The sequence below is a fragment of the Zingiber officinale genome, chromosome 4B (genome assembly GCF_018446385.1).
Source record: "Zingiber officinale cultivar Zhangliang chromosome 4B, Zo_v1.1, whole genome shotgun sequence".
Taxonomy (NCBI): domain Eukaryota; kingdom Viridiplantae; phylum Streptophyta; class Magnoliopsida; order Zingiberales; family Zingiberaceae; genus Zingiber; species Zingiber officinale.
The window spans coordinates 121,735,791-121,762,874 of record NC_055993.1 but is presented as its reverse complement, the minus strand read 5'-3'; the positions used below and the strand labels follow the sequence as shown (position 1 = coordinate 121,762,874).

General features: G+C 35.5%; 3 protein-coding genes across 5 annotated transcripts; 1 reads left to right on the top strand and 2 right to left on the bottom strand.

Moving 5' to 3' along the window:
* The first annotated feature begins 601 nt into the window (after positions 1 to 601).
* Positions 602 to 5,065, top strand: LOC121976321 (ATP phosphoribosyltransferase, chloroplastic-like). Its single transcript, XM_042528442.1, has 12 exons — positions 602 to 1,044; positions 1,209 to 1,436; positions 1,521 to 1,580; positions 2,763 to 2,876; positions 3,032 to 3,097; positions 3,172 to 3,279; positions 3,362 to 3,445; positions 3,961 to 4,062; positions 4,144 to 4,257; positions 4,338 to 4,418; positions 4,512 to 4,631; positions 4,739 to 5,065. The coding sequence occupies exons 2-12, from the start codon at positions 1,209 to 1,211 to the stop codon at positions 4,832 to 4,834; spliced, it is 1,173 nt and encodes a 390-aa protein (XP_042384376.1). The 5' UTR covers positions 602 to 1,044; the 3' UTR covers positions 4,835 to 5,065.
* Positions 5,066 to 6,221: 1,156 nt separating this feature from the next.
* LOC121976319 (probable CDP-diacylglycerol--inositol 3-phosphatidyltransferase 2) lies at positions 6,222 to 11,978 on the bottom strand. Of its 3 annotated transcripts, XM_042528437.1 has the most exons (13): positions 11,626 to 11,978; positions 11,466 to 11,500; positions 11,327 to 11,390; positions 9,927 to 10,060; positions 9,314 to 9,398; positions 9,178 to 9,227; positions 8,421 to 8,460; positions 8,262 to 8,306; positions 8,105 to 8,170; positions 6,959 to 7,073; positions 6,823 to 6,879; positions 6,637 to 6,735; positions 6,222 to 6,541 (listed from the first exon to the last, which is right to left on the bottom strand). In XM_042528437.1, exons 4-13 carry the CDS (start codon positions 9,985 to 9,987, stop codon positions 6,488 to 6,490), a joined length of 672 nt encoding a protein of 223 aa, XP_042384371.1. In that variant the 5' UTR covers positions 9,988 to 10,060; positions 11,327 to 11,390; positions 11,466 to 11,500; positions 11,626 to 11,978; the 3' UTR covers positions 6,222 to 6,487. The 3 variants fall into 3 exon arrangements, with proteins under 3 accessions (XP_042384371.1, XP_042384372.1, XP_042384370.1); XM_042528438.1 differs by lacking the exons at positions 11,327 to 11,390; positions 11,466 to 11,500 and having other exon boundaries at positions 9,927 to 10,110; XM_042528436.1 differs by lacking the exons at positions 11,327 to 11,390; positions 11,466 to 11,500 and having other exon boundaries at positions 11,626 to 11,977.
* Positions 11,979 to 25,420: 13,442 nt separating this feature from the next.
* Positions 25,421 to 26,831, bottom strand: LOC121977906 (GDP-mannose 4,6 dehydratase 1-like). Its single transcript, XM_042530307.1, has one exon. The coding sequence runs from the start codon at positions 26,761 to 26,763 to the stop codon at positions 25,639 to 25,641; it is 1,125 nt and encodes a 374-aa protein (XP_042386241.1). The 5' UTR covers positions 26,764 to 26,831; the 3' UTR covers positions 25,421 to 25,638.
* Between the last annotated feature and the right edge of the window lie 253 nt (positions 26,832 to 27,084).

Below are 27,084 nucleotides of genomic sequence, written 5' to 3'. Positions count from 1 at the left end.
GATTTTGTTATAATAGTTGACAAGTTTTATTTATGAATGAGAGTTTGATGTTTAAATTAGTAAGAAGAGTTTATTTATATTTGTACAATATACTTATTAAACTAAATGGTAGGATGATGCTTAACTCTTTAATTATCTTCATAGCAATAAATAAAGATGGTAGTCCGTAGGGGACATGATGCAATAGTAAGAGGTATGAAGAGTTCTTTCCAATATTTTATCGGGAATATCATAGGGTTGTGGTGTTTAAATCACTCATAATGTTGATCATTCATTAGGATTCATCTGTGTTTTTTGAATTTATCCTAATGGTTAGTGGAAAATTTTTATTAAAATAGATAGATTATGTTCAGAATTGATTAGTTTAAGAGTTGAATATCTAGATTATTAAATATATATGTATATATAAATTATTCCTCTTATCTATAAAATAATTGATGAATAAATAAGTTTATAATATCGAGTTCATGGACCAATTAAAAATATAAAAATTCAAAATAATCAGCTTGATAATATCTAAACAATTAAACTTAAGTAAACTAAAAAAAAAAACTGAAACCAAATTTGAACACGAATAAATTTATTTTAGTTGACTTAATTTATTACTTTGCGAAACAATCTTCAATAACTCACCTCGCTCATTTTTATTAATTTTTGCAATATTTTTTTTATGAAAAAGTGCATTTTAAGAAATAAGATAATTCTTGGGGTTAAAATGAAAACCTCTTCTAAAAATTAAAACTAGGAGGGCAAAATCGACAATTTTCCTATCCTCGTGATCTGAGTGAGTGAGCGACAGTGAGTGTAGATGTGTGTGTCCGTTATGTATGCACCTAAAACCTTAACGGTATTACCAAAACACCCCTATCATATAATTAAATCACTCAAATACAAGGAGGGTGTTTTGGTCTTTTCGCAATGCCCACTGAACTGCCGGCTCCCGTCTTAAAGCCCTAAACTTTTTGGAGATTTCGATAGAATCCACGACGCCGCCGCCCGCCGCCGCTCGGCACACATTGCGCTCGCTTCAACTAGAATCTCAAGGTAGTTTCTCTATCATCACTTGCCATTTTCGTAATCAGGTATCGAGGCTAATTCTCTGCGCGAGAAAGTGTGTAAGATTTGGGGCAATTTCGGATGATTTCCATTCGATGAATGTCTAACCAAAGGTTTGATTTTTCTGGTGTTTGTTTCACTCCCAACAAGAGATGATAACCTCGTTGGACCTCTCGAGCTTCTTCCATGCGCGCCCCTTCTCCGTTCGAGCCTTCCCTTCGTCATTCTCCTCATGCACTGTGTGTTGTTCGACTGGAAATTCTTCTACAGTAGTGGTTCCTTCTGCTGTTTCTGGACTGGAATCGCCTGAGCGCAAAGCTGTTCGGCTTGGTCTCCCGAGCAAGGGGCGTATGGCTGATGAAACTCTGAATCTTCTTAAGGTGAATTGGGTTCTATTGGGTTATTTATTCTTGCGCTTTTGATTGATGAGTCTTCTCTGTTCTGTGATTTGTTCGCTTTATCAGAATTGTCAGCTTTCTGTGAGGCAACTTAATCCACGACAGTATATAGCTGACATTCCTCAGGTATTTCTCTTTTGTTGCTGTCATTTCCTTATTACCTAGACTTTGTATGCACCATAGCAGCAATGTGTTGGTGTCATGAGCAAGCTTGGTATTTGACTTGGTAAGAACTTGTTTATGTGTGTTCAATATACACAAAGTCAATTAATGAACAAGCTTAATAACTCATTAAACCAAATGAACAAACATGAACACATATGAATTCAAGTAGTTAATGTTTATGAACAAAAATTATGAATTGTTCAAACAATGTCCATGAACATAGTTTGTGAATCATGTTCATCAATAAAGCTTTTATTAAACTTATAAATAAACAAAGAAACTCTCTAAATGAACAAATAAGTTTGTAATATCAAACTCACTAACCAACCAAACAAACTTAAAAATGTAAAAGTTTCATACAATTCAACAAGTTCGAATTGAGAACTCGATAACATCTAAACGAACCAAGTTTAAGTCAAGCTTAAACTCATAAAAAAGAAACTAAGTCAAGCTTGAACAACTGTTTTAAATGGTTTTGTTTATTTTAAGTTTGGCTTGACTTGGCTCGACTCGGTTATCTTATTAAACAAACTTGAAAAACACAAAGCTTGGCTTGACTTGGCTTGAATGATGAAAATGACAAATCAATTAATGTTATCAAGCAAAACAATAGTTAAACTTGTATATAATTGACAAAGGTCCTAGGTGTAATGTGTTGAATAGCCTTGTTGTCTAAATGGCCGTATGGGGATCACATTGCCATTGTCTAATTATTCTTGACTAATAAAATCATAACATATATTTCAATTTGATGGTGGTAAAATAATTGCAAATAAATATATGCGACAGGTTTATGACTTGCATGTCTAAAATATTTAGTATTAAAAAATTTCAAATCGATATTTTGATTGTTAAGATTATGTAAGTGTGGGAAATTGCTAATGCTATAGTCACTTACATATCCTTGAGCAATTCTTAACTAAACAATGAGGATGTTGTGGATGTTTAGTGACATTTCTTATCAAAGATTTGATGGCCCTCTTCGATTTACTCCTTCAAATTGTCATTTTTGCAACACGGATGTTGCTTACGTTTCTCATGACTAGTATTTTTCTCTATAACCTATCTATAACTTATAAGTTTCCATATAAGTTGACTGTTCCTAGAATATGTCTCATTTGATGCATATGAGTTTTTTTTCAGCTCTCGAACCTGGAGGTGTGGTTTCAGCGACCTAAAGATATAGTTCGTAAAATAAAGTCAGGCGATTTGGATCTTGGTATTGTAGGTTACGACATTGTTTGTGAATGTGGCGAGGTAATTATCAGAGATCACCCTTATCGAGAAGTACTTTGTTTCTTTTGTTCACTAATGACCAGATGCTTTTTAGAGGCTTTTCTCTTTTAGTTGTGATTTTCAGAAGGGTATATATCTGTAAGAAGATATGTAATTCAAGTACTACAAATTTGCAGGGGAGCAATGATTTAATTGTGGTTCATGAGGCACTCGGTTTTGGTGCCTGTCGTCTATCAATTGCGGTATGTATTCCCTGTGCAGGTTTTCCAAAGGAAATCTTTTGAGTTTCGATCGATTAAAAATTTCTGCTACACAGATACCACAATATGGAATATTTGAAAAAATACATTCCCTATATGAGTTATCAAAAATGCCTCAATGGACCAAGGAAAGGCCGTTACGGGTAGAATCTGGATTCTCATATGTACGTGATCACCAAGCTTTTTTCTTTTTGCATTCCTTTTACTAGGTGCTTTATCATCAAGTTCTCAAAATCTCTGTGACAGCTAGGACAAAAGTTCTTTAAGGAAAGAGGTTTCGAGCATGTTAAGTTCCAACGCTCCGAGGGAGCACTCGAGGCTTATCCAGCTGTAAGTATCATCATCAGACCCTTTATTCTAATTTGAGGATTAGATAGTATCACGCCGAACAATCTTTGACAAGTGTCTTTGATAATGATAGAATCAAATTTCGTAAAGTAAATAAAAAAAGTTTTTAATTATGATGAATTTAGCTACACCTGCTAAAATCTTTCACTAATATATTTAGTGGACTATATCAATTATTTATCGTAAGGAAATATCAACACTAGTCATAAAGTTGTCTTCTCCACAGTAGAATATATTGATATGTTGATTTGAGTTATAGTGAGTCAACTTTTTGTAATATTGATTATTTTGTGTAGTGCTATATTTTGTTGACAAATCTATAACATGAACATCTAATGAACAGATTCAATATTATGTTGTTTTTAAAAGATTTGTATATGTTTATATATTCTATTGTTTCAATGAGTTAATGTTTTTTTATTGAAATTTATAATTATTTATGAAAAAATATTATATTATCGATGTGAGCACTCCCGGTGTTCTTTCTATTCCTCCAGATGGGCACAACCGATGGCATTTTAGATCTTGTGAGCAGTGGCACAACACTACGAGAGAACAATTTGAAAGAAATCGAAGGTGGAGTTGTCTTAGAAAGTCAAGTAAGTTTTCAAATTACTAAACAAGGCGAAACTGTTTTTCCCTATGTGGCTTCTGAAGCGACTTCGTTTCATGTTTTGAAGGCTGTGCTTGTTGCAAGCCGGAGATCTTTGAACATGCGCAAGGGTGCACTAGAAATCACCCACGAGATGCTCGAACGACTTGAGGCACATTTAAGGGCTATTGGGGTTGTAACGGTATGCCAAAAGCATTGTTGTTGGTATCATTCTTTGTCCTATCCTTTGTGTTCATCTTAGTTTCCTTGATCGAATGGAAGGTCGTTGCAAATATGAGAGGCAACAGCGCAGAGGAAGTGGCGGAGAGAGTTCTTAGCCAACCTTCCTTATCTGGCTTGCAGGTAAACACAATAAGAGTTCTTAGTCCACCCCAGTTTTGCTCAATCGACGAGAATTTAGTTAACATAAACATGAATTTTGGTTCATGAAAACAGGGCCCTACGATAAGTCCAGTGTTCTGCAAACGTGATGGCAAGGTCGTAGTGGACTTCTTCGCGATAGTCATATGCGTGCCGCAAAAGGAGCTTTACAAATCTGTTCAGCAACTGCGATCGGTGAGATACTTTGCCTAATATGAAACTAGTTCGATATATCTAAACTCTGTAAACTGTTAGTAAATCGACAAACTGGCTGCTTAATTGAATTACCCGAACCTTTCTAGGTCGGCGGCAGTGGAGTCTTGGTATCCGATCTGACATACATTTTTGAGGAAGAAACACCAAGATGGCGCCGACTCCTCTCAGAGCTCGGATTATAAAATGTTTAGGATAAAATGTTGTCATTTTGAATTATTCAAAGTGTGATTGCGAATGCCTCCTTTGAAGTAGACAAAGTAAAGTTTTTCCTAATTAGTCGTGCTCATATCGGTTATCATGGTTCATTTGTTTGTATATGGGAGGTGAATAAGATGTTCTTCTGAGGAGTTTGATATTCCATATATGATTCGATAAAAGTTTATCTATGTTTGTTCGATAAAGTTCAGGAACAATTTATGATTGGGATAAAGTTTATCTATGATTATAAAATGTTTGTTTGATAAGCGTATGTCCTTGCCTCTTCGAGGAAAAATTCTTTATTTTTTTTAGTAATTTGACGGTTGATTATAAGTTGATTCACTCAATGTATCTCTCATATAATCTGAGAGGAGGATGTGAATAAGTTGTTTTCGTATTGAGAGTTTGTAACCTTTGTACATTTGTAGTTGGATAGCAGGGTCCATTGGTTAAAGCTCATCTGTTCCCTTTGGTTTTTTATCATCAATTGAATCCAGTAAAGATTCAATTCGATTTTTATTATCAATTGAATCCAGTAAAGATTTTATTAGATAGGAACTTTATTCCTTTAATCCAGTCGAATCCGATTAGCCATGAAAATGTAGGCTGATGCATGAAGTTCCTAGAATGTGAGCAAGGATCCTCAGGACAGGATGGTCTATAATATAATTACAGTCGAATTACGAGCATGATTCGATCGTAATTAGTTACGATCTTTTTCTAAATTCATCTTCTTATTCAAGTTATAATTTAGGCTGGGATGAGCGGCTAAAGACCATCGGGCGTGGACAGATGACCGAACTATTGGACGCCAAGTAAGGGGTGATCTTCGATCATCCATCCCTATCCAAACTATAATATGTAGAAACGTGAACCCAATAAGACATTGTAAATATCACATATTTTTCAAATTTAAACTCAAATATTAATATTCTTATAATATTCAGCTCGATTCTTATCTCCAAATCACACTGTAGTAATTTCATTACTGCATAATTTTATTGTTACGGTAAAGCTCTCTCGAGCCAAACTAGCTAGCCATAGAGAATCCTTAATGTTTAACTGGTTAGTAGGTCTGATTCCATCGATCCATCTTTCTTTAAACCTCGATGAATCGAGAGTGGTTGTCTGGACAAATGATTCAAAGAAGGTGAAGCTCCTAATCAACTTCTAAAACTTAAAAAAATAATAACACTAGAAGCACATATTAGACGACTGAACCACATACAAATACACTTTAACGAACTATGTACGATAACAAAGTGCATTTCTATGGAATTGACTCGGAGCAACTTTAACATAAAAGAATTGTCAAAAAGCTTCTCATTTTGATTCGATCTTTCTTTAAAGCATCCATGAATTGGGAGTGTGTTTGTTAAGACAAATGATTCAAATAAAGTGCGTGCAGCTCCTGACAAATTTCTAAAACTTAAAACCGACAAAAGTGCAACCGAACTGCAAATGCAATGCGCTTTAAGGAGCTAGGTACGATAACAAAGTGCAATTCGATGGAATTGACTCGTTTTAAAGTCCCAGGGAATGGTAAGTTGCTGAGCTCAAATCTTAAACAAAACCGTTAGGGTTCACTCGGTTGAAACATAGTACATTCGACGATGGACAAGTTTCATCACGCATGATCAAACATTCCTCTTTGTATCGTGATTCACACAAGAATCAGCAGCCGACTTCATCTGAAACCATCAGGATTGCGTTGTAAAGATTCATTGTCAAATAGATTCTCAAAAAAAAAGAAGAAAAAAATCGGTAATACGATGTTCTAAGTTACCTGAATGACATTCACAACTTGCTTAATGGCCCATCCAATCGAAACTAAAAGCAGCAGCAAAGAGAGGAGTGTATTCATTCGTAAAGCATTCAAATATACCTGTCACATACCAAAATCAAGTAAACGGCAGAAAAATGTTTACGAATTCAAAATCAACAAAACGGGATGAAAGCCGCGAGAGCTTACACTGATCAAGCTTTCAGATTTCTCACCGGCAAGAAGATAGAGGATAACGTAAAGAACCTGCAGTGTCACAGTATGGTTTTGCTTAAATATAAAACATGGGCCTTGGCACGAAAAACTGCTAGTTAATCCTGATTACCTCAGATCCCACACAGCAGAAGCCCATGAACAAGCGATTGCCGTAGTACAACTTGAAAAGCCAACTGCTTGAGTCTTTCACATCTTTGTGGCTAGTTTTGCCGGATAAGAATGAACTATAGTTGTGTAGCAAATAAGTGCCAGATTCATGGTGCAATACCGAAATATATATATATATATATATATATATATATATATATATAACTATACAAGTCAAGCTTCTTCTAACCATTCAACATAAACATGGAAGCAATAGGATAATCGATATGCAAACAAGCGACGTGTAGTGGATATATACATAAATTGTTAACTTGTTGGCACTACATAGTCAAATTGTTAACTTGAATCTAGTGATCTCGCTGTGAAATTATGTGGGCATTACGAAACTAACAAAGCCTCAGTGAGACTACAGCTCCTCTTATAACAACTGATTGACTCCCACTTGGTCGATGCCAATGTGTACGAATTCATACCGACTGTTTCATTCAGTAATATATCTGCAAAAAATGGTGCTTGGCCCCTATAGCTTAGCCCTTTTTTCAAAAAATTAAAAAAAAAAAAGTCAAAAGGACACCCATCACATTTTTCTGTACCAAAAATACCCTTGTTCCAACGTTGTTGTAGTAGCTAGGAGTAGCTGCTATAACATGCTAAAACAAACCTACTGTAACTTTCAGATAATACAACACCGTTGCTACAAGGGTATTTTCGGTATGAAAATTATGATGGGGAGTCCTTTTGACTTTTTTTGAAAAAGATGCACCCTTTTGACGATTCAAGCACCCTTTTTGCCTCTTTTTTTTCATGGGAATAGAAGTTATGACATTAGAAAAAGGATAAACTAAAGGCATTCAGAAAAGTTATTAGAAGAACTACTTTAACCAGTGATGTTTCTGATGATAATAATACATTAATGAGTCTAGCTGGACTAGGGGCGCCTTGTTCATATCAACAACATTAGTTCTGAGACGAACTGGTTCGGTTCTAAAAGAACACTACTTTAACAGATCCATTTCATGTATGGCACATCGAATATACATTTCGGTTCTTTAATATGGAAGTGTACGGTACCAACTATGAAAAAAAAAAGAGTTGAATTCAAATGAACAAAAGTAGTGTTCGATCCAAAATAGATTAATATAAATACCTGTACATTTGCAACCAGTGACTTCCAATGTCCAATCCGAGCAATGCCAAGAAAATTAAGCCTGGTCTGAATAATTCAACGAGAAAAGAAAACAAAATCAGTTATCTGGGCAAGCGAAAGAACCAAAGTATATTTTTGAAACGAAAAAAGTAAGTACCTGTATAGTTGTGAGAGAAGAGACAGTAAACATGCAGTGCTAACCCTGAAGAATGTGATGGAACAAAACATATATTAGCTCACTACGAATAAAAAATGAAGACGAATGATTTATCTCAAGTGAAGTAGCGTCTAGAATCCGGGTTCTGAAGAGAAGCACCTGTCTGTTACCATGTCGAAAACAGCTCCAAAAGTCGACACTGGTTCATGGATCAGAATAAATTAACAAGGCAACAACCATGTAAAATCATATTCTATGACACCAATGTTAATATTTGGCGAACACTTGTTAGCAGAATGTTTTTTAATGAAAAATAACAAATACAAGTATATCCCAGCTTCCATCTCAACAATCATTTATTAGTTCTTAGAAATTCCATAACAAAAAAATGATACCAAATTAAGCCAAGTTTGATGCAACCATGCGATATCATCATCAAGTCATGTTTGTCCCAACTAGATGGCATTGGCTACATGAAGCTTATCTATCCATTGAGCTCGATGTAAGATTATATCATTAGTAATTATGAAAAATAGAATTAAAATTCATGTTCATAAGTTTAGACAATAAATGCTGGTTATCTAGGCCTAAGGAAACCCTCATGGTTGATCAGCATTAGTGGTTTTTTGTGTGACTTATTGGCCCCATTCACAATCAATATAGTCCTGCTGAAACAAAATTCATCATGTTTAATTTATCCTAATCAAATTTTGTTGATGTTTAATCCAGATGTCATCCTGCTTTTCATAATTCTGGGCCTTAACTCTGCAAGAGCAGGGGCAGTATAACAGAGAGGTATATAATCTTACATCTCAGAAACACTGGGCAGTGGAGAAAATTTGGTTGATTGTTGCCATGAAGGAAATTACCAGATGAAATAACTTGGCACGATTAAAATATAAAGACCCCCCATTACCTTGATTTAACCTTCGTGCAAACCAGCCATCCAATGCATCACAGACAAAGCTGTAATGCAGTCGATTTAGTACCAAAATGAAATTTGTAATCTAGCCAAGAAAAAAGAAAATTGAAAGTACGATCATAGTAATTACCTTGTAACATAAAGAATGGCAAAGAGATATTTATGTGAATAGCAAACCAAAAATGCCACACAATTCAAGATGACCCTTATATATCCTACAGAATGAACAAAAAACACAATTTATATGGCAAGTGTTTGCAGTTTGAAATATGTAAAAACCTTATTAAAATAATAAAATAATTACCATAATGAATGAATTTTCAAAAGTTTAGGCTGCACTAATTTTGACTCTTGAGCATTAATTAAACCCATGTATTAGATATTTACATGCTATTGTTACTAACTTGAGACTTTTGGAAGGGTCACTTATGAATATGAAGTCCCAATTCTTCCAAATTTATACTAGCAATTCCTTTTAAACTTAAGAGTCCATTGAATTCAAGATGGTTCAACCTTGGATTTTCCTTCTTCCCTTTGTTAATAATGAGATACAAAAAAGTTTTTAGAAAAACAGAACAATGATTGATCAGTCAGGACAAGATGCAGCAGGTGAATCAATGAGAAGTGGTGTTGAGCAAGTGTCTGGTCAAATAATCTATACCTGTACCAGCATTTTACTGCACTAGGTAAATCCTGATTGATATACCATAAATACTAAAATGTAGTGGAAAAAAGAAGTTTACCTATAACATTAGGAACATAAAGATATACTGATATGGCTTCTTGATTCGATGGCCCTGCCATTGCAGCTTTCTAAATCCAAAAAAACTCCAATGAAGCCAAGAGATGCTGCAGATGCAGCACTACCTATTCCTCCCTGTAAGTTTAGCTAGTCAATAGGTGAATTATGGGCTCCATGACTTGAAACTGAAGGTCACATCCAAATAGTCAGTTCATATAGATAAGAAGATGTGTATATAACTTTGTGTGCAGATATGTATGACCTTGAGGAAACTTCAACAAAGTGCACACAAGTACAAGCAAACAAGGATTCTATCATGAAACAAAATGACTAATGCAAGAGAATTTGTTCTAACATAATATGTACAGAAAAAGAATGGATACAATTGATGTTACCATAAAATGTGACATGTTAGAAAGGGTTACTATGATATTGTGGAAATTATTGGTGCAGTCTAGCTAAAGATAAAAGAAAGTATTGCGAAAACAACTTTTTTTTATTATTAAAACAATAGTAGGCAAAAAGATACTAAAATTTATGAGTTTTTATTTCCTTATGATAAGATTAGATGATCAATGTAGAGTAGTGGTTGGTGGCTGAATATATTATGTTTCAACAGAGGAAGAACAGAATGTGGCGCATAGCATACAGTTGGCTATATCATGCAATCTTATTGTTGCTATTTCTGCAAAAGTGTGCATATTGTTATGGAATAGATAATCTCTAAATGTCAACAAAATAAGTAGCATTGACTTTTTTTGTGCAAGGATACTACATAACCACCTACAACATCTGTGAAGTTACAGCTGAACTAGGTTTACATACTCAACAATGCCCACGCTTTTTCAAAAAAAAAAAAAATGTTTTCAGCTGTTTGTAGATTGGAAGAGAATGATTTAATGCATCAAAAAGAAAAATTAATAAGGAGAGCTTAGGTGAAGTTTGAAATGGCTTCTCAGCAGTAAGGTATAAGTAGATAAAGCGAGGTAAATATATAGCATCTAATTGTGTTTGCTGAACAACACAAGAGATACAGAGGTGATTTCAAGTGCTTATGTCAATGGATTGGATTTCTGTCAATTCAGTTGCTGATAACTATAGGTGCTAGGTGTACATGGAGATCCAAAATGAACATCTATCTAGTCACTCTATTTAGAACGATAAGTGGCCAGACATTCAAAGAGTATGTTAATTGTTGACGTTATTGTTTTTCAACTGATAAAAAGCTTTAAAATGGAGGTAAGAATTGGCCAAGTGTAATACAGAAGAAGAGTACTATCATTAATTTCAAGAGAGGAAGTCAAAGTATAATAAAGTATATGAAAAAGAAGAACCTGAAAAATACTAACTATCTCGAATTGATTATTTGGCAGGAAGGAGAATCAGTCGCCAAATTCATACCTTTCAAACTCAATCAAACGCGATCCTACTTCCAATTAGGGCAAATGCTCGTCTACGACAATAACTACAAACAAATGTTTATCTACTGCCCTAAAATTTCTCTCTTTTTAACAAATCTCAATAAAACAAATGAGATCACCTAACGGAGGAGCGAAGGTAAACCAGCGGCAATAGCTGCGAAGGCAGTAGAAATAAATGCATTGAGTGCCCTAAAAAACCACTCTTTTTGACAATTCCAAGATCAAGAAACAACGAAAAGGGCGCTGCGTCAAAAAGACAGCAAAAGAAAATGAGGTAACCTGGGACTCCGGAGACGGGTCGCGATGGAGGGACAACGAAGGTCAGACGACGGGGCAGCGCAGCAGAGATTAAGGGCTTTTGTTTGTTCACATAAACAGGACTACTTGATCCTTTCCCCTTCTTGCTTGCGTAGCGACAAGACGAGGAGGCATAGATTCGATCATCCACATCTCCAGATCGTCATCAACACGCCACCGAATCATACGCCGCCAGCGTTGATGCCCGCCGCTGATTTACCAGAGCGTTGCGTGGCGGGGCCGACTCTTCCTGTCCAATCGTCCGGGGGCGATCTGTGTGCGGGCGAGAAATCCGAGTACGGACTAGACTGAGAATTCCATGGCTAGACTTTCCGTGGGCGGAATGGCCCTTCATATATATGAGAATCTGATTCTTCCATCCTTTTAACGTGAATTATTTTTCATTTTGCTCCAAATATTTAAATGTATTCTCCAAAAGTAGCCCTACAAACTATATTGTGCCACATTATGAATCAAATCTAGGGCTGTAAATGAATAGCGTTTATGAACAAATTTGGTGTTTGATTTGGTAAAAGTTTATTTATGTTCGTTCAATACACATAAGATTAATTAAACAAACAAACTTGAACAGCTCGTTATGAACAGCGTTCAAGAACAATATTCACGAATCGTATTCATTAATAAAACTCTTTTTATATGTTAAACAAATAATAAAATAAATTTTAATTATCAAACTCAATGATCAATCAAATAACTAAAAGTTTAAAACAATCAAACAAACTTGAATTGAGAGTTTGATAACTTCTAAATGTATCAAGCTCGAACCAAGCTCAAGCCAAACTTGAATTAAGAGCTTGATAATATCTAAATGAACCAAACTCAAGTCAAGTTTTAAACAAGCTCAAACTCATAAAAAATAAATCAAGCCAAGTTTGAACACTCATTTCAAAAACTTGGATCATTTTAAACTCGGCTCGACTCGGCTTGATTAGCTTATCAAACAAGCTTGAACATCCCAAATCTCGACTCGACTCGATTCAACTTGTTTAGAATCCTAATCAAATCGAACCAAATCGAACTACCAACTATCCAGGCGAATCAAATTTAGTTCGGTTAAAACTTATTTATTTACTTGCGAGTTTGTTCGAATTTATTTTTTAAAATCTAATTAAGCTCACTTGAGCTTTTTATCAAAATGATTAAGCAAGTCAAATATGTCGAATCTGATCGATTCCGATACTCATCAAGGGAAATGAAAGGAGCATTATCCATTAAGAAATTTTTTTTAATAATATATCATAACTATCTTGAATTCTAAATTTTTAATTTATCGCGTTAGGATCTAACCATAAAACCTTATCATAGGATCACTTGAGCCTTTTGAGTCAATCGATAATATTATTGTTTGTTAAATGTGTATATAGAATTAAAATTATATATATATTTTAATAAATTATGAACAATTTAAAAATATTAAAATTATTGTATTTAAATATATTTGAATAAAATATTTAAAAATAAATTTATTAGTGAAGGCTAGGGTGTCGATGCACGGGCGAGGAGGTTGATTGGAAGAATTTCTTGAATAAGAAGGCAGAAGTGCCTATGAGCATATAGAGAGGAGGAGGAGGAAGGATGTTAGTATATAGGTCAGGATATCTCTAGTGGAATCATTTCGATACTCAAATTAGTAAAATGGGTGAAAAATATTATAAATGAACAATAGTAGAATATGAAGTTCGGAATCTTATATAATACATTATCCCCACATTAATTAGTCATCACATAAATATCCAATAGTCTTATTTTGATGCATTGTGCAATCCCATCAATCATATCCTACAGCCGTAAAATCATCAATGTCGCGCGTGCTCTAACAATTATATATGCAACATTCACTATGACTTAGCCTGTGAATCATACAACCTAATGGTGCAGGCCCAATCGGTTGGATCGTGATCGTTCGATATAAGGGGGGTGAATATCGATTATGAATATTCTTTCGATAAGAGTTAAGTACAAGAATTGATAGAAATAAAATACCGACAATAGAGCAATAAGAAAGAAATCGGAGCTTTGTCGGAGTAGCGTTGCAACGTCGTAGGAGCGCAGGAGAGCAGATCGTCAATTCAGAGTTGTTGTTTTGAGCTCCGCCTTTGACCCTCCTTATATAGGAGGCTCGAGGCACCCCGGATCCCTTCCGGCCGCTCTGGTGTGACGTGGCAGGCCCAACCAGCGAGCTCCACGTGTCTACGCCGCGAACTGGATAACATTTGCCTCCAGGCACCCGGATCCCTTTCGGGCGCCCGGACCTCCTTTCTCCAGAAAGTCCTTCTCCTGCAAGATAAGGTTAGTCCGAGGTAAATATATAATGTGTATCCTGCAAAACAAAGTGTTAGCATAGTTTATAAGTTCAACATAAAGAGTATGACTTAGATTCTGTCTTTTCGAGACCGGAATCTAGTCACGTTCTCGACTTAGATATCCGAAATGGATCTAAGCCAGATCGACGCCTAATGTTCCCTTCCCGGGAACGCGTCCTCACAGTCACTCCCGACCAGTGACTTACCTCTACTTACCCGCCAGACGTTCGGTCAGCCTTTCGACCAGTTTGGACTTCTCGCTAGCTATCCGGTCAGCCCGTCGACCTAGCTGGACTTCGTGCCAAGCGTCCGGTCAGCCCGTTGATCCGCTTGGACTTCGTGCCAAATGTCTGGTCAGCCCGTCGACCCATTTGGACTTCGTGCCAAGCGTCCGATCAGCCCGTCGACCCACTTGGACTTCGTGCCAGACATCCGGTCAACCCGTCAACCTGTCTGGACTTCGCCTGCACACTCGGTCAAAGTGTTAGATAACGACAAACCTAACTTAACCTAATTTGTCATTCATCAAAACCTGAGTTAGACCGTTAGTACTAACCGCACCAATAATCTCTCCCTTTTTGATGGAATGACAACCTGGTTAAGTTAGTGAAAAGATATGCAAAAACCAAGCATGATTTTTAAGGTTTAAGTTAGTTTTTAATTTTTAAATTTGACATTTTGTTGCTCTAACTTAACCACCTATCCCTCCCCCCTTTGACATTCATCAAATAAGGACATAAGCAACAATATAGAGTACAGACAAAGTAAAAATTGTAAGAAATGATGTCAAGTCAACTTGGGGGAGTTTTAAATTCCACCATATAGTAACTTAACTTTTGTAACATAACTAAGTTTTGAAAAATACCTAATTTAGCAACATAACTTTTAAAGATAACTTTTACAAAATTAGATGAATTTGCCAACTCAAAGAGAAAGTTTTTAAAAGCTAATATTTAAGTGTAAGTTTAGGGAAGTTAAGTTTAGATAGTCTAATTTTCAAACATAAGAGTTTAAGTTTCAAATTTTAAGAAATTAAATTTTCAAACATGAGTTTTTAAAACCAAAGTTTCAAGATCAAGGTTTAAATTTTCAAAATGAGTTTCAATTTTGAAACACTTTTTACACATGAGTCTTTTTAAACCAAAGTTTCAAGATCAAGGTTTAAATTTTCAAAATCAGTTTCAATTTTCAAAAGCTTAGTTTATAAGATCCAATTTAAACCCTTAGTTTTGTAGAAGCTAGTTTTTAAAAATAGAGTTATAAAAAAGTATTCAAACATAAGTTTAAAAAGAAATTTCAAAACTAAGTTTGAAAAATCTACTTTTCAAAACTGATTAAGATTTTTCAGCACTAAGTTTGTAAAAACTTCGAATTTCAAAACCTTAGTTTATGAAATTCAATCTAAAAAAAAAATTTAGAAAAGACATTATTTTTAAGGTGGAGAAAATAATTTTGGTGCTAAGTGTGAAATTAGGTTGATTTAATCCTCCCCCTAAACCTGACATTCAAAATAGTTGTCTAACCAATTAGGTACTTACTAACTATCAGAAGATAGCAGTTTTCACTTGGTTAGTCAAGTTAAGTGCATTGTAATCAGTTAGTGTTTGACTAAACTGAATAACTTAACTTGATTAATATATGTTTGGTATTTAACACCCAGACTTATATTGATATACTGACATAAGCATCTTAAGTCCAAGCAACTGACTTATGCATCTCACCCCTTTCTATGTTTGTCAATCACAAGCAAGGTAAAACTAGGGTGTTGGTGAGATGCTCAAATGCTAGTCCTAGGGGAACATGATTTCTAAGGGATTGACCTAGTCTAAGGCTAAAAATCTTTTTGAACTTCTAAAAATAGGAAAGTTTTGAAAAATAAAACAATTTTAACCTAGGATTTAAAACAATCATTCTTGAAAACAATTTTTGAATATTGAAAATCTTAGTCTATTAAACACATCCCTAATTTTCTACGTAGATTGTTAAATTCACTTTCAGAGAGTGGTTTTGTGAATATATCTGCTAAATTTGACTTGGACTCAATGTATTTGAGTTCAATGTCACCTTTAGTAACATGATCCCTGATAAAGTGATGCATAATTTCAATGTGTTTAGTTCGGGAATGATGCACTGGATTTTTTGTTAGGTTAATTGAACTAATATTATCAATTAAAACTTTTACATTTGTAAGGTTTAAGTTAAAATCTGTTAGGGTGTGCATCATCCATAATAATTGCGCAACACACTCTCCTATAACTATATATTCTGACTCGGTTGTGGATAGAGCAACACAGTGTTGATTTCTACTAAACCAGCTGACAAGCGATAGACCCAGTAGTTGACACCCACCACTTGTGCTTTTGCGGTCTAATTTGCACCCGGCATAATCAGAGTCAGAATATCCTAACAATTCAAAGTTATTGGTTCTGGGATACCAAATTCCTACATTTGTTGTTCCTTTAAGGTATCTAAAGATTCTTTTGACTTGAGTCAAATGAGATTCTTTAGCACAGGTTTGGTATCTAGCACACATACTAACTGTAAATAAAATATCTGATCGACTTGTAGTTAAGTATAGTAGGCTACCTATGACACTCCTATAATATTTTAAATCAACTGGTTTTCCATTAGGGTCATCATCTAAGATTGTGTTCACTGCCATAGGTGTTTTTATCTCTTTAGTATTTTCCATTCCGAATCTCTTAAGTAATTCCTTAGTGTATTTTTGTTGAAAAATATAATTTCTTTCATTTGTCTGTTTGATTTGTAATCCTAAAAAATAGGTTAATTTACCTACTAGACTCATTTCAAACTCGTGTTCCATTAGGCTTGTAAATTCATCTAAAAATTCTGAATTTGTTGAACCAAAGATTATATCATCTACGTAGATTTAGGCTATAAAAATATCTTCTTTTATTAACTTGACAAATAAGGTAGGGTCAATTTAACCTTGGTTGAACCCTTTAGAGATTAGGTAAGAAGTTAGTCTTTCATACCATGCCCTAAGTGCCTGTTTAAGTCCATATAAAGCCTTTTTTAATTTGTAGACATAGTCAGGGTGTTCTAGATTTTCAAACCTAGGTGGTTGTCATACGTAGACTTCTTCTTTTATTAGTCTATTTAGGAATGCAGATTTAACGTCCATCTGATATAATCTGAACCCTTTGTGGGCTGCATAGCTAAGTAACATTCTAATGAACTCTAATCTAGCTACCAGGGCATAAGTCTCATTATAGTCAAGTCCTTCTACTTGACTAAATCCTTTAGCAACTAGTCTGGCTTTATTTCTAGTAATTTCCCCAGTTTCACTTTGTTTATTTCTAATTACCCATTTTGTTTCTATTACTTTCTTGTTTTTGGGTGGTGGTACTAAGCCCCAAACTTCATTATGCTCAAATTGAGCTAGTACTTCTTGCATAGCTATGACCCAGTCTGGGTCAAGTAGGGATTTAATTATGGTTTTGGGTTCAATTTTTGAGATTAATGATATTTGGCTTAGATTTCTAAAAGATGACCTAGTTTAAACCCTTAGGTCTGGGTCACCAATTATTTGATCGGTTGGATGATTAGGGTTGACTCTTAGGGTGCATTTGGTTCAAGTTATCATGTATAACCTTAGTTATGTGATTACCAAATAATCACATAACCAAGATTATGGGGAATAAAACATAACCAAATGTTGTTTGGTTCAACCTAGGTAATGCAACAAAAACTTGTTTGTTTGAATGTTTTAATGAATACCCTAGTTTAATATTTTACCATATTACTCTCAGTTACAAAACCAACTATACATAATATTATTATTATTATTATTATTTATTTTTATGTTTTTTTACTTTTCTTTTTCCTGTATATTTTTTTACTTTTTTATGTGTTTTTTTTAATGTTTTTATATTATTTATATTATTTATATTTATATTTATATTTTTTATTTTTTATTTTTTATTTTTTATTTTTTATTTTTAAAATTTTAATTTTAATTAATTTTTAAAATTTTTTAGAATTTTTAAATTTTTTAAAATTGTTTAAATTTTTAAAATTTAAATTTTTTATTTTTTAAAATTTATATTTTTTAAAATTATTTATTTTAAAAAAAAAATAAATTTTAAAACTTTTTAAACATTTTTTTTATTTTTTTACTTTTTTTTAATATTTTTTTACTTTTTTTCATGTTTTTTCTTATCGGAGGGTATTTTTGGTAAAAAAAAATTCGTTAACCCCGGAATAAAAAAAACCTTAGGGTGCGTTTGGTACGCGCGTTTTCTAGAAAAACAGAAAATGACAAAATGTCATTTTCTGTTTTTCTAGAAAACGCTAGTTATTTTTTTAGAAAACAAGCACGAAAAACACAAACCAAACATCATTTTTCAGAAAACGTACATTTTCCAGAAAATGAAAATGGAAAACGTGAGTACCAAACGCACCCTTAGTTTTCTTAGGTTTTCCGATTCCGGGCTGCATGACCCTTTTGCTGACGTGTCGGGCATGAAACATTACTCGGGAATCATCGAATACCTAAACCAAATAAGGTTTTTGTTGATAACCTTGGATGGATAACCAAGGTTATCAAGAATAACCCCGAACTAAATGCACCCTTATAGTTCTAGGATGTTGATTTTCTTGAGGTTGATCTTCTTCTTCATGATTTAGGGGTTGGTTGGTTCCTTCATAATTGTTTTCTTGAATAAATTCAATTGGTTGTAGTTGAGTTTGTTCTAGGTTTTTGTTGGATTCTTCAAATTTCACATTGGTAGTCTCTTCAATCCTTAAGGTAACCTTATTATAAACTCTGTAGCCCCTACTATTTAGGGAGTAACCTATAAAATTTTATTTTCTATTTTAGAGGTGAATTTTCCTAAATGTTCTCTTGTGTTTAGGATGAAGACTGGACACCCAAATACTCTAAAGTATTTTATATTGGGTTGTTTGTTATAGTAAATTTCAAAAGGGGTTTTGATGTGCGGTTTATTTAGTGTTGTTCTATTTTGTACAGGTTGTACTAACAGCTTCTGCCCAAAAATACTTAGGTAGATTATACTCATTTAGCATCGTTCTTGAAGCTTCAAGTAAGGTTCTATTTTTTCTTTCTACTATTCCATTTTGTTGGGGGGTTTTTGGACACGAAAATTCGTGATGATATCCGTTTTCAAGACAAAATTTACTAAAATTGTGGTTTTTAAATTCTCCCCCATCATCACTTCTAATTCTTTTAATTTTGATATCTTTTTCATTCTCAATTTGTTTACATAAATTTGTAAATATTTCAAAGGTTTCATCTTTATTTTTTAAGAATTTTACCCAAGTGAACCTAGAATAGTCATCTATTATTACTAGACAATATAGGCTTCCATTTATTGATTTGACTCCATGGGAGTCAAATAGATCTAAGTGTAAAAGTTCTAATGTTGAGTTGGTTTGTGATTGATTAGTTGGTTTGTGGGTATATTTTGTTTGTTTACCTTGTTGACAGGCATTACATATGGTTGAATCTAAGTTAGGTAATTTTGGTAGACCTCTAACTAATCCATTTAGTCCTTATATTTCTAAATTTCGTGTATGACATTATTCTATGTCATAACCAGGTTTCTTCTTTTTGTGTTAAGTAACACTTAGTTGAAGAAGTTGTTAAGTTGATTGCATAGATGTTGTCTTTTCTAAATCCTTTTAGGCTTATGTGAGGGTTGTCTAGGTATTTGATTAAACATTCTGTAGATAAAAACATAACCTTATACCTAGTATCACACAATTGACTGATACTTAAAAGATTATACTTGAAATTTTCAACAAGTAAAATATTTGTAATAATAAAGTCAATTTGTAGTTCGATATTACCTATACCAATTACCTTGAGTTTGTCATTGTTTCCAAAGGCAACTGTTCCTAGGCTTTTGTAGGTGAGTTGAGTGAATTTTGTGTGATCTCCAGTCATATGTTTGGAGCAACCACTGTCCAAAATCTACTTAGTTTCCTATAGTCATTCTTTAGATTTGATAAGAGTAAGTTGAATGAGAATTATTAGAGTGAATTTTTAAGTTAAGTTTAATTTTAAAATAAATTTTTAAGTTAAAAAAATTTAAGTTTAATTTTAAAATAAATTTTTAAGTAAAAAAAAATTTAAGTTTGATTTTTAAAAACAAATTTAAGTTTTAACTTTTAAAAATAATTTTTAAGTTTGAAAAAAAATTTAAGTTTAATTTTTAAAATAATTTTTATGTTTAAAAAATTTTAAGTTTAATTTTTAAAATAATTTTTATGTTTAAAAAAATTTAAGTTTAATTTTTAAAATAATTTTTAAGTTAAAAAAAATTAATTTTTAACTTTTAAAAATTTAAGTTTAATTTTTAAAATAGTTTTAAAGTAAAAAAAAATTTAAGTTTAATTTTTAAAATAATTTTTAAGTTAAAAAATTTAATTTTAATTTTTAAAATAATTTTTAAGTTAAAAAAAAATTAATTTAATTTTTATAATAATTTTTAAGTTAAAAAAATTTAAGTTTAATTTTTAAAATAGTTTTTAAGTTATAAAAAAATTAAGTTTAATTTTTAAAATGATTTTTAAGTTAAAAAAAAATTAAGTTTAAGTTAACATGTTAATTTAATTGATTTAATTAATTAATTAATTTAATTTAACTTAATTTAATTTAAATTAAATTAAATTTATTTTATTTTAATTCAATTAATTATTTAATTAATTTCATTTAGGTCCTTAGTCATCTCACCCGATCTATGTTTTCAATCAGGGAATCCTATAATTTTGTGAGATGAATTAGGTTCAATTTTAGGGTTTGTTTTTAACTTGTGTTAGATTTAGGTTTAACTTTGGGTTCAATAAATAGGCGTTCTCTGGATAAACTTCTGGGTTATGGTGAGTCACTTTGACATCATTAGAGTAACCATGCCTTCGAGGTTTTCAAAATAGTCCTATCCAATGGACTTAGTACAAAACCTTGGCCTAATTGGTTATGATCCATAAAGGGTAGCTTCGGTCAGTTCCACTTAGCCAAATGCACCAGGTCGAAGCCATATCTTCCTAGACATGCATAGACTAAGCTTCCCTAACGTACTATCATCCATAACTTCACCAGTACCATTTTTCAAGTTAAACTTGAATCCTTTTTAACTAGTCCTAATTACCATGTCGGGTAGGTTGGTTAGGGTTACTCTGCCGGGTAGGTTAGTTTTAGAGGTGTCAGCTATTCTGGAGTCTCCCCTTGAATTAATGGTCATTAATTTAATTTTTAGTTCTAGGTTTATGTCTATTTCTTTTATAATTATACTTTACTCGGTGATAGTTTAAATTTTGGTGAGTTCTAATATATTTAGATATTAAATTTTTTGGTTTAGGTTTGTCTTCTGATTTTTGATTAGGTTTATTTGACTTTACGTAATATATTATATCTTTAGAGATATAATATTGGTTAGGTCCTATTTGCGTGGTCAAATATGCTTTTGGAACCCAGGCTTTATTCGTTGGTTTGTATTGGGTTATTAATGATTTAAAAGTTTTATTTGAGTTCGACTTATATCCGAGTCCGGTTTTATTATAACATGTTTTTTGATTATTTAGGATTAAGTCTAAATTTTTTGATCTGGTAGTAAATTTTTCTAACATATTTTTTAAATTATTAATTTCTAATTTTAATGATGAATTCTCCTCCTCAAGTGTTAGATCTTGAGTTGGTTTATTATTTACAACTTGTTCCTTGAGGATTTGATTTTCCTCGAGGAGCAATTTGTTTTCATTTTCTAATTTAACTAACTTATTATTTAAGCAAGAAATAATTTTAAAAAACTTTCGGTTTAAGGTTAGGAATACCTCTTCAGAACCTTCGGAAACGAGTACGGACTCGTGGCTCGATTCGGGTTAGGACCCGTCTTCTGATTCGTCTTCCGACTCTGCTTTGCGGGACATCAGCACGAGGTGGCTCTGGTGTTTCAGATCTTCTGCTTCCGATTCGTCCGAGGAGGAGTCGTCCCACGTCGCTTTGAGGGCATTCTTTTTGGTTGGCTTCGGTTTGTCGATCTTCAGCCTTGGACACTCGTTCTTATAGTGCCCCATTTTGTTGCATCCGAAGCATGTTACGTTCCTCGAATCGGCTAGAGAACTGATCTTTTGTAGATCCTTCTTGCTGAAGCTTCTCTTCCTCCTGGTGAACATCTTCCTTACTAGGTTCACCAGGTGCTCTTCATCTTCAGAGCGTTGGTCAGAGTCCTCTTCGGGTTCAGGCTTTTTCTTCTTGGAGGAACCTGCATATAAAGCCACACCTTTCTCAGCTCCAGCATTAGTCTGCTCATGTAACTCCAATTCACAAAACAATTCATCTAATTTAAGTTTAGTTAAATTCTTAGAAATTTTGTAGGCATCCACAATGGATGCCCACAAACTATTACGTGGAAATGCGTTTAATGCATACCTGATTAGGTCTCTGTTGTTCATCTAGTGGCCTATCGTGTGGAGTCCGTTGAGGATATCCTTGATCCTCGCGTGCAGCTGACTCGCTGTTTCTCCTTCCTGCATTTTTATATTAAATATTTTATTTAATAATAAATCCCTTTTTGTAACCTTACTGTCGCTCGTTCCTTCGTGCAGCTCGATCAGTTTATCCCATAGCTCTTTAGCGTTCTGATGTGGTCCGACCTGGTTCAGCTCTTCTCTTGTTAATCCGCATTGTAATGTATTGATCGCCTTGTTCTCCGTTGATGCCTTCTTCTTTATGTCTGATGTCCATTGTTTAGGATCTAGTAGATTCCCGGAGCTGTCAACTGGCGGTTTGTAAGCCTTTGTGACGCTCAGCCACTGGTCGAAATCTGTCTTGAGATAAACCTCCATCCGCTTCTTCCAGTACGGGAAATCATCCCTGTTGAAAAGGGGAGGTCGCACTGTGCTGAAGCCCTCGATCTGCGACATTTTAATCTGCACAAAAAAAAACAAGTAGAGAGGTTCCAGGATTTGGTCTTTGATTAGTAGTGCGTGAAGAATTAAATAAAAATAACTAAATTGATGTTGCACTAATTTAGATTTAATTACAACGGAAGGAGATATCCAAAAAGGTAATAATACCAGTTTAGAATTTTACACAAAAAAACTGAAATCCGAAAATAGAAAAAAATTTAAAAACAAATCACCCCATTGTCTGATTGGTGGTTGCACCAAATCAGAGCGGTAACGACTCTGATACCACTTGTTGGATCGTGATCGTTTGATAGAGGAGGGGGTGAATATCGATTACGAAAATTCTTTCGATAAGAGTTAAGCACAAGAATTGATAGAAATAAAATACCGACAATAGAGCAATAAGAAAGAAATCGGAGCTTTGTCGGAGTGGCGTCGCAACGTCGTAGGAGTGCAGGAGAGCAGATCATCAATTCAGAGTTGTTGTTTTGAGCTCCGCCTTTGACCCTCCTTATATAGGAGGCTCGGGGCGCCTCGGATCCCTTCCGGGCGCCCTGGTGTGACGTGGCAGGCCCAACCAGCGAGCGCCACGTGTCTATGCCGCGAACTGGATAACATTTGCCTCCCGGCGCTCGGATCCCTTCCGAGCGCCCAGACCTCCTTTCTCCAGAAAGTCCTTCTCCTGCAAGACAAGGTTAGTCCGAGCCAAATATATAATGTATATTATGCAAAACAAAGTGTTAGCACATTTTATAAGTTCAACATAAAGAGTATGACTTAGATTCCGTCTTTCCGAGACCGGAATCTAGTCACGATCTCGACTTAGATATCCGAAATAGATCTAAGCCAGATCGACGCCTAATGTTCCCTTCCCGGGAACGCGTCCTCACAGTCACTCCCCTCCAGTGATTTACCTCTACTTACCCGCCAGACGTCCGGTCAGTCCTTCGACCCGTTTGGACTTCTCGCTAGCTATCCGGTCAGCCCGTCGACCTAGCTGGACTTCGTACCAAGCGTCCGGTCAGCCCGTCGACCCGCTTGGACTTCGTGCCAAATGTCTGGTCAGTCCGTCGACCCATTTGGACTTCGTGCCAAGCGTCCGGTCAGTCCGTCGACCCACTTGGACTTCGTGCCAGACATCCGGTCAACCCGTCGACTTGTCTGGACTTCGCCTGCACACTCGGTCAGAGTGTTAGATAACGACAAACCTAACTTAACCTAATTTGTCATTCATCCAAATTTGAGTTATATCGTTAGTGCTAATCACATCAACACAATTTATTTATTGGGGCTTTAAGACTCATCACCGTTAGGAGTAGCTTTAATAGGAGCTCAATAAGAAAAGGCGATACAGAAGGAGTGAAACAGTGACTGTGTATTGCAAATATGATGGGAAAAATAATCTTTAGAATTAATGGGAGTACAGCTCGTATAGTCGAGAAAATTCGATCAGAAGAATGTACGAAAGTAGAATCCTAGTGTCAATGGAAGCAGAGATCGTGGAGTAAGGGAAATCCGACCAAAAGAATATATGTATGGGAGCATAGCCTGGAGTCCAATCGGACTAGTATGAGGGCTTTTGCCCTATCAAGGTGAGGCGTGAAGGAGGTTCACTTAATCGGCTAGTTGTCTACGCTTGATCGACACTTTACCAAAGTCGATCCTTTTAGGCTTTGACTCTCACGTTAACAAGAAGATTGACTCTAAGATCATATATGGGAGCTATCTATATACGTCGTATCGATAATTAATTTTATATAAATGTATTCATAAATTATTTAAAGTATCAAGTTCATTACTGTTAAGTTTGTTTATTTTATATTTTTTTATCTAATATTATCATGTTCTGATTGGATATAGATTATAGACGGATAAATTAGGAGGACTTCATCTAAGAACAGTAGGTCGTGCGGAATCGCAGCCATTAAGAATCGATTCATACCTACCTCTGATAAGATCACCGCAATAACCATATGTTCCGGTCAATGGAGGGTAATTTGTTTTTTTATCCATCATGAGAGGCACTGACACGACAGTTTCATGTTTTCAATGGAAGGTATGTTTTTTTTAATCGAACTAACATAAATGAGTTTCATTGAATTGAATATCAAAATTTATTCCCCAACCCTAAATATAAACTGTTTTTTTTATAAAATTAATAAATTAATTATTATTATTTGTTTTTAATTTTTTCCAATTAATATAAAAATTAAATTACAATAATCTTTATCTTGAGTCTCGATAAATAGAAAAGTTATTCGAGAATAAGTTTTTAATTTGATATCGACTTAGGTTTTTACATGCCTCAAGATCAAAAGGCAAGATCCGACATCTACATTTGCTAATGGATCAAACAGTCGTGAACTCGGATCCAACATCTAATAATGGATCAAATAATCGTGATCTCGGATCCAACATCTACATTTGCTAATAGATCAAACAACCGCGAACTTGGATCGATGCCTCGTAAAAGTTTGCATCCGAAGCGTATCTAATTCGTCTCTTCAAGCATACCATAGAAACAAGAAGCACACACACAAAAAAAGCTAAAGCCAAAGACAAAAACAAAACAATTGCATTTTATTGAAACTTTGGAGCCGTAGAATGAATCAAGACAACATGCTTGATGCATCGAAAGGGAAATTTAGCATCTAAGATGATTCAGTATCGATTGATGTAGAACAATATCGAGGATCTAAGAAGTAGAACAATATCAAAGAAGAAGAAGAAGAAGAATATCGATTTCTTACGGTTTCAGTTGATCCGTCGATGGCGTCGCCTAGGGTTGCTGCTGGGAATCGATGTATCCGGCATCGGCGAGGACTTTTTCCTTCTTTGCGATCTCGAGGTCGTGATCCACCATCATTTTGACGAGCTCGTGGAATCCGACCTTGGGCTTCCAGCCGAGTGCCTGCCGGGCCTTGGTGGAGTCGCCCTTAAGGCTGTCGACCTCGGCGGGGCGGAAGTAGCGGGGGTCGATAACGACGTGGTCCTTCCAGTCTAGTCCGACGTAGCCGAAGGCGGCCTGGAGGAACTCCTCGACGGTGTGGGACTCATCTGTGGCGACGACGTAGTCGCCGGGCTGGTCCTGCTGGAGCATCAACCACATTGCCTCGACGTAGTCGCCGGCGAAGCCCCAATCGCGGGAGGCGGAGAGGTTGCCCAGGTAGAGCTTGGTCTGGAGCCCCAGGCGGATGCGGCCTAGGGCACGGGTGATCTTGCGGGTCACGAAGTTCTCACCGCGGCGGGGACTCTCGTGGTTGAAGAGGATCCCGTTGCAGGCGAAGAGACCGTAGGCCTCGCGGTAGTTGACGGTGTACCAGTGGGCGGCGACCTTGGCGGCGGCATAGGGCGAGCGGGGGTGGAAGGGGGTGGTCTCGGACTGTGGCGGCGGGGTGGATCCGAACATCTCAGAGGAACCGGCCTGGTAGTAGCGAGCAGGGCGGGAGGACGAGCGGACGGCCTCGAGGAGTCGGAGCGCGCCGGTGGCGACGACGTCACCAGTGTAATCGGGGATCTCGAACGACACGGCGACGTGTGACTGCGCGGCGAGGTTGTAGACCTCGTCAGGAAGTAGGGTTTCCACCCAACGGCGGACAGAGGACGCGTCGGACAGGTCCGCGTAGTGAAGCTTCATCCGCGCCTTGGCGGCGATGTGAGGGTCGACGTAGAGGTGGTCGAGGCGGGCGGTGTTGAAGTTCGACGACCGCCGGATGAGTCCGTGCACCTCGTACCCCTTCCCGAGTAGGAACTCAGTCAGGTACGACCCATCCTGGCCGGTGATGCCGGTGACCAGCGCCACTTTCTGCCGCTCGCCGGACATCGACCGCGGCACCGCCTCCAGCGAACGCTCCTCCTCCGTGTGCGCCCCATTTTTGTCGCCGGCGAATTCGAGGGTCGCCATTTTCGGCTTCGAGATCTGGCGAAGATGAAAACAAAGGAAGGAAAAGGAAAAGGAAAGAGGAAAAGGAATTGAGCGACGGAAAGAGGAAGCGGAAGAAAGGTATAAATAGGAAAGAAAAAAACGGGAGAATGGATGACAAATATTTTTAAAATCTTTAAGGGATGTTTTAACAAGATTCCATTGAAATAATTCTCTCTATTTATTTTTTTCCCCTTCAATTAAGTTTGCTAATTTCTAATATTTATTGTAATACAATTTCAAAAATGTATGCAATTAATTTTGATTATTTATTTCTACATTTTGATTTGCTCTAATATATTT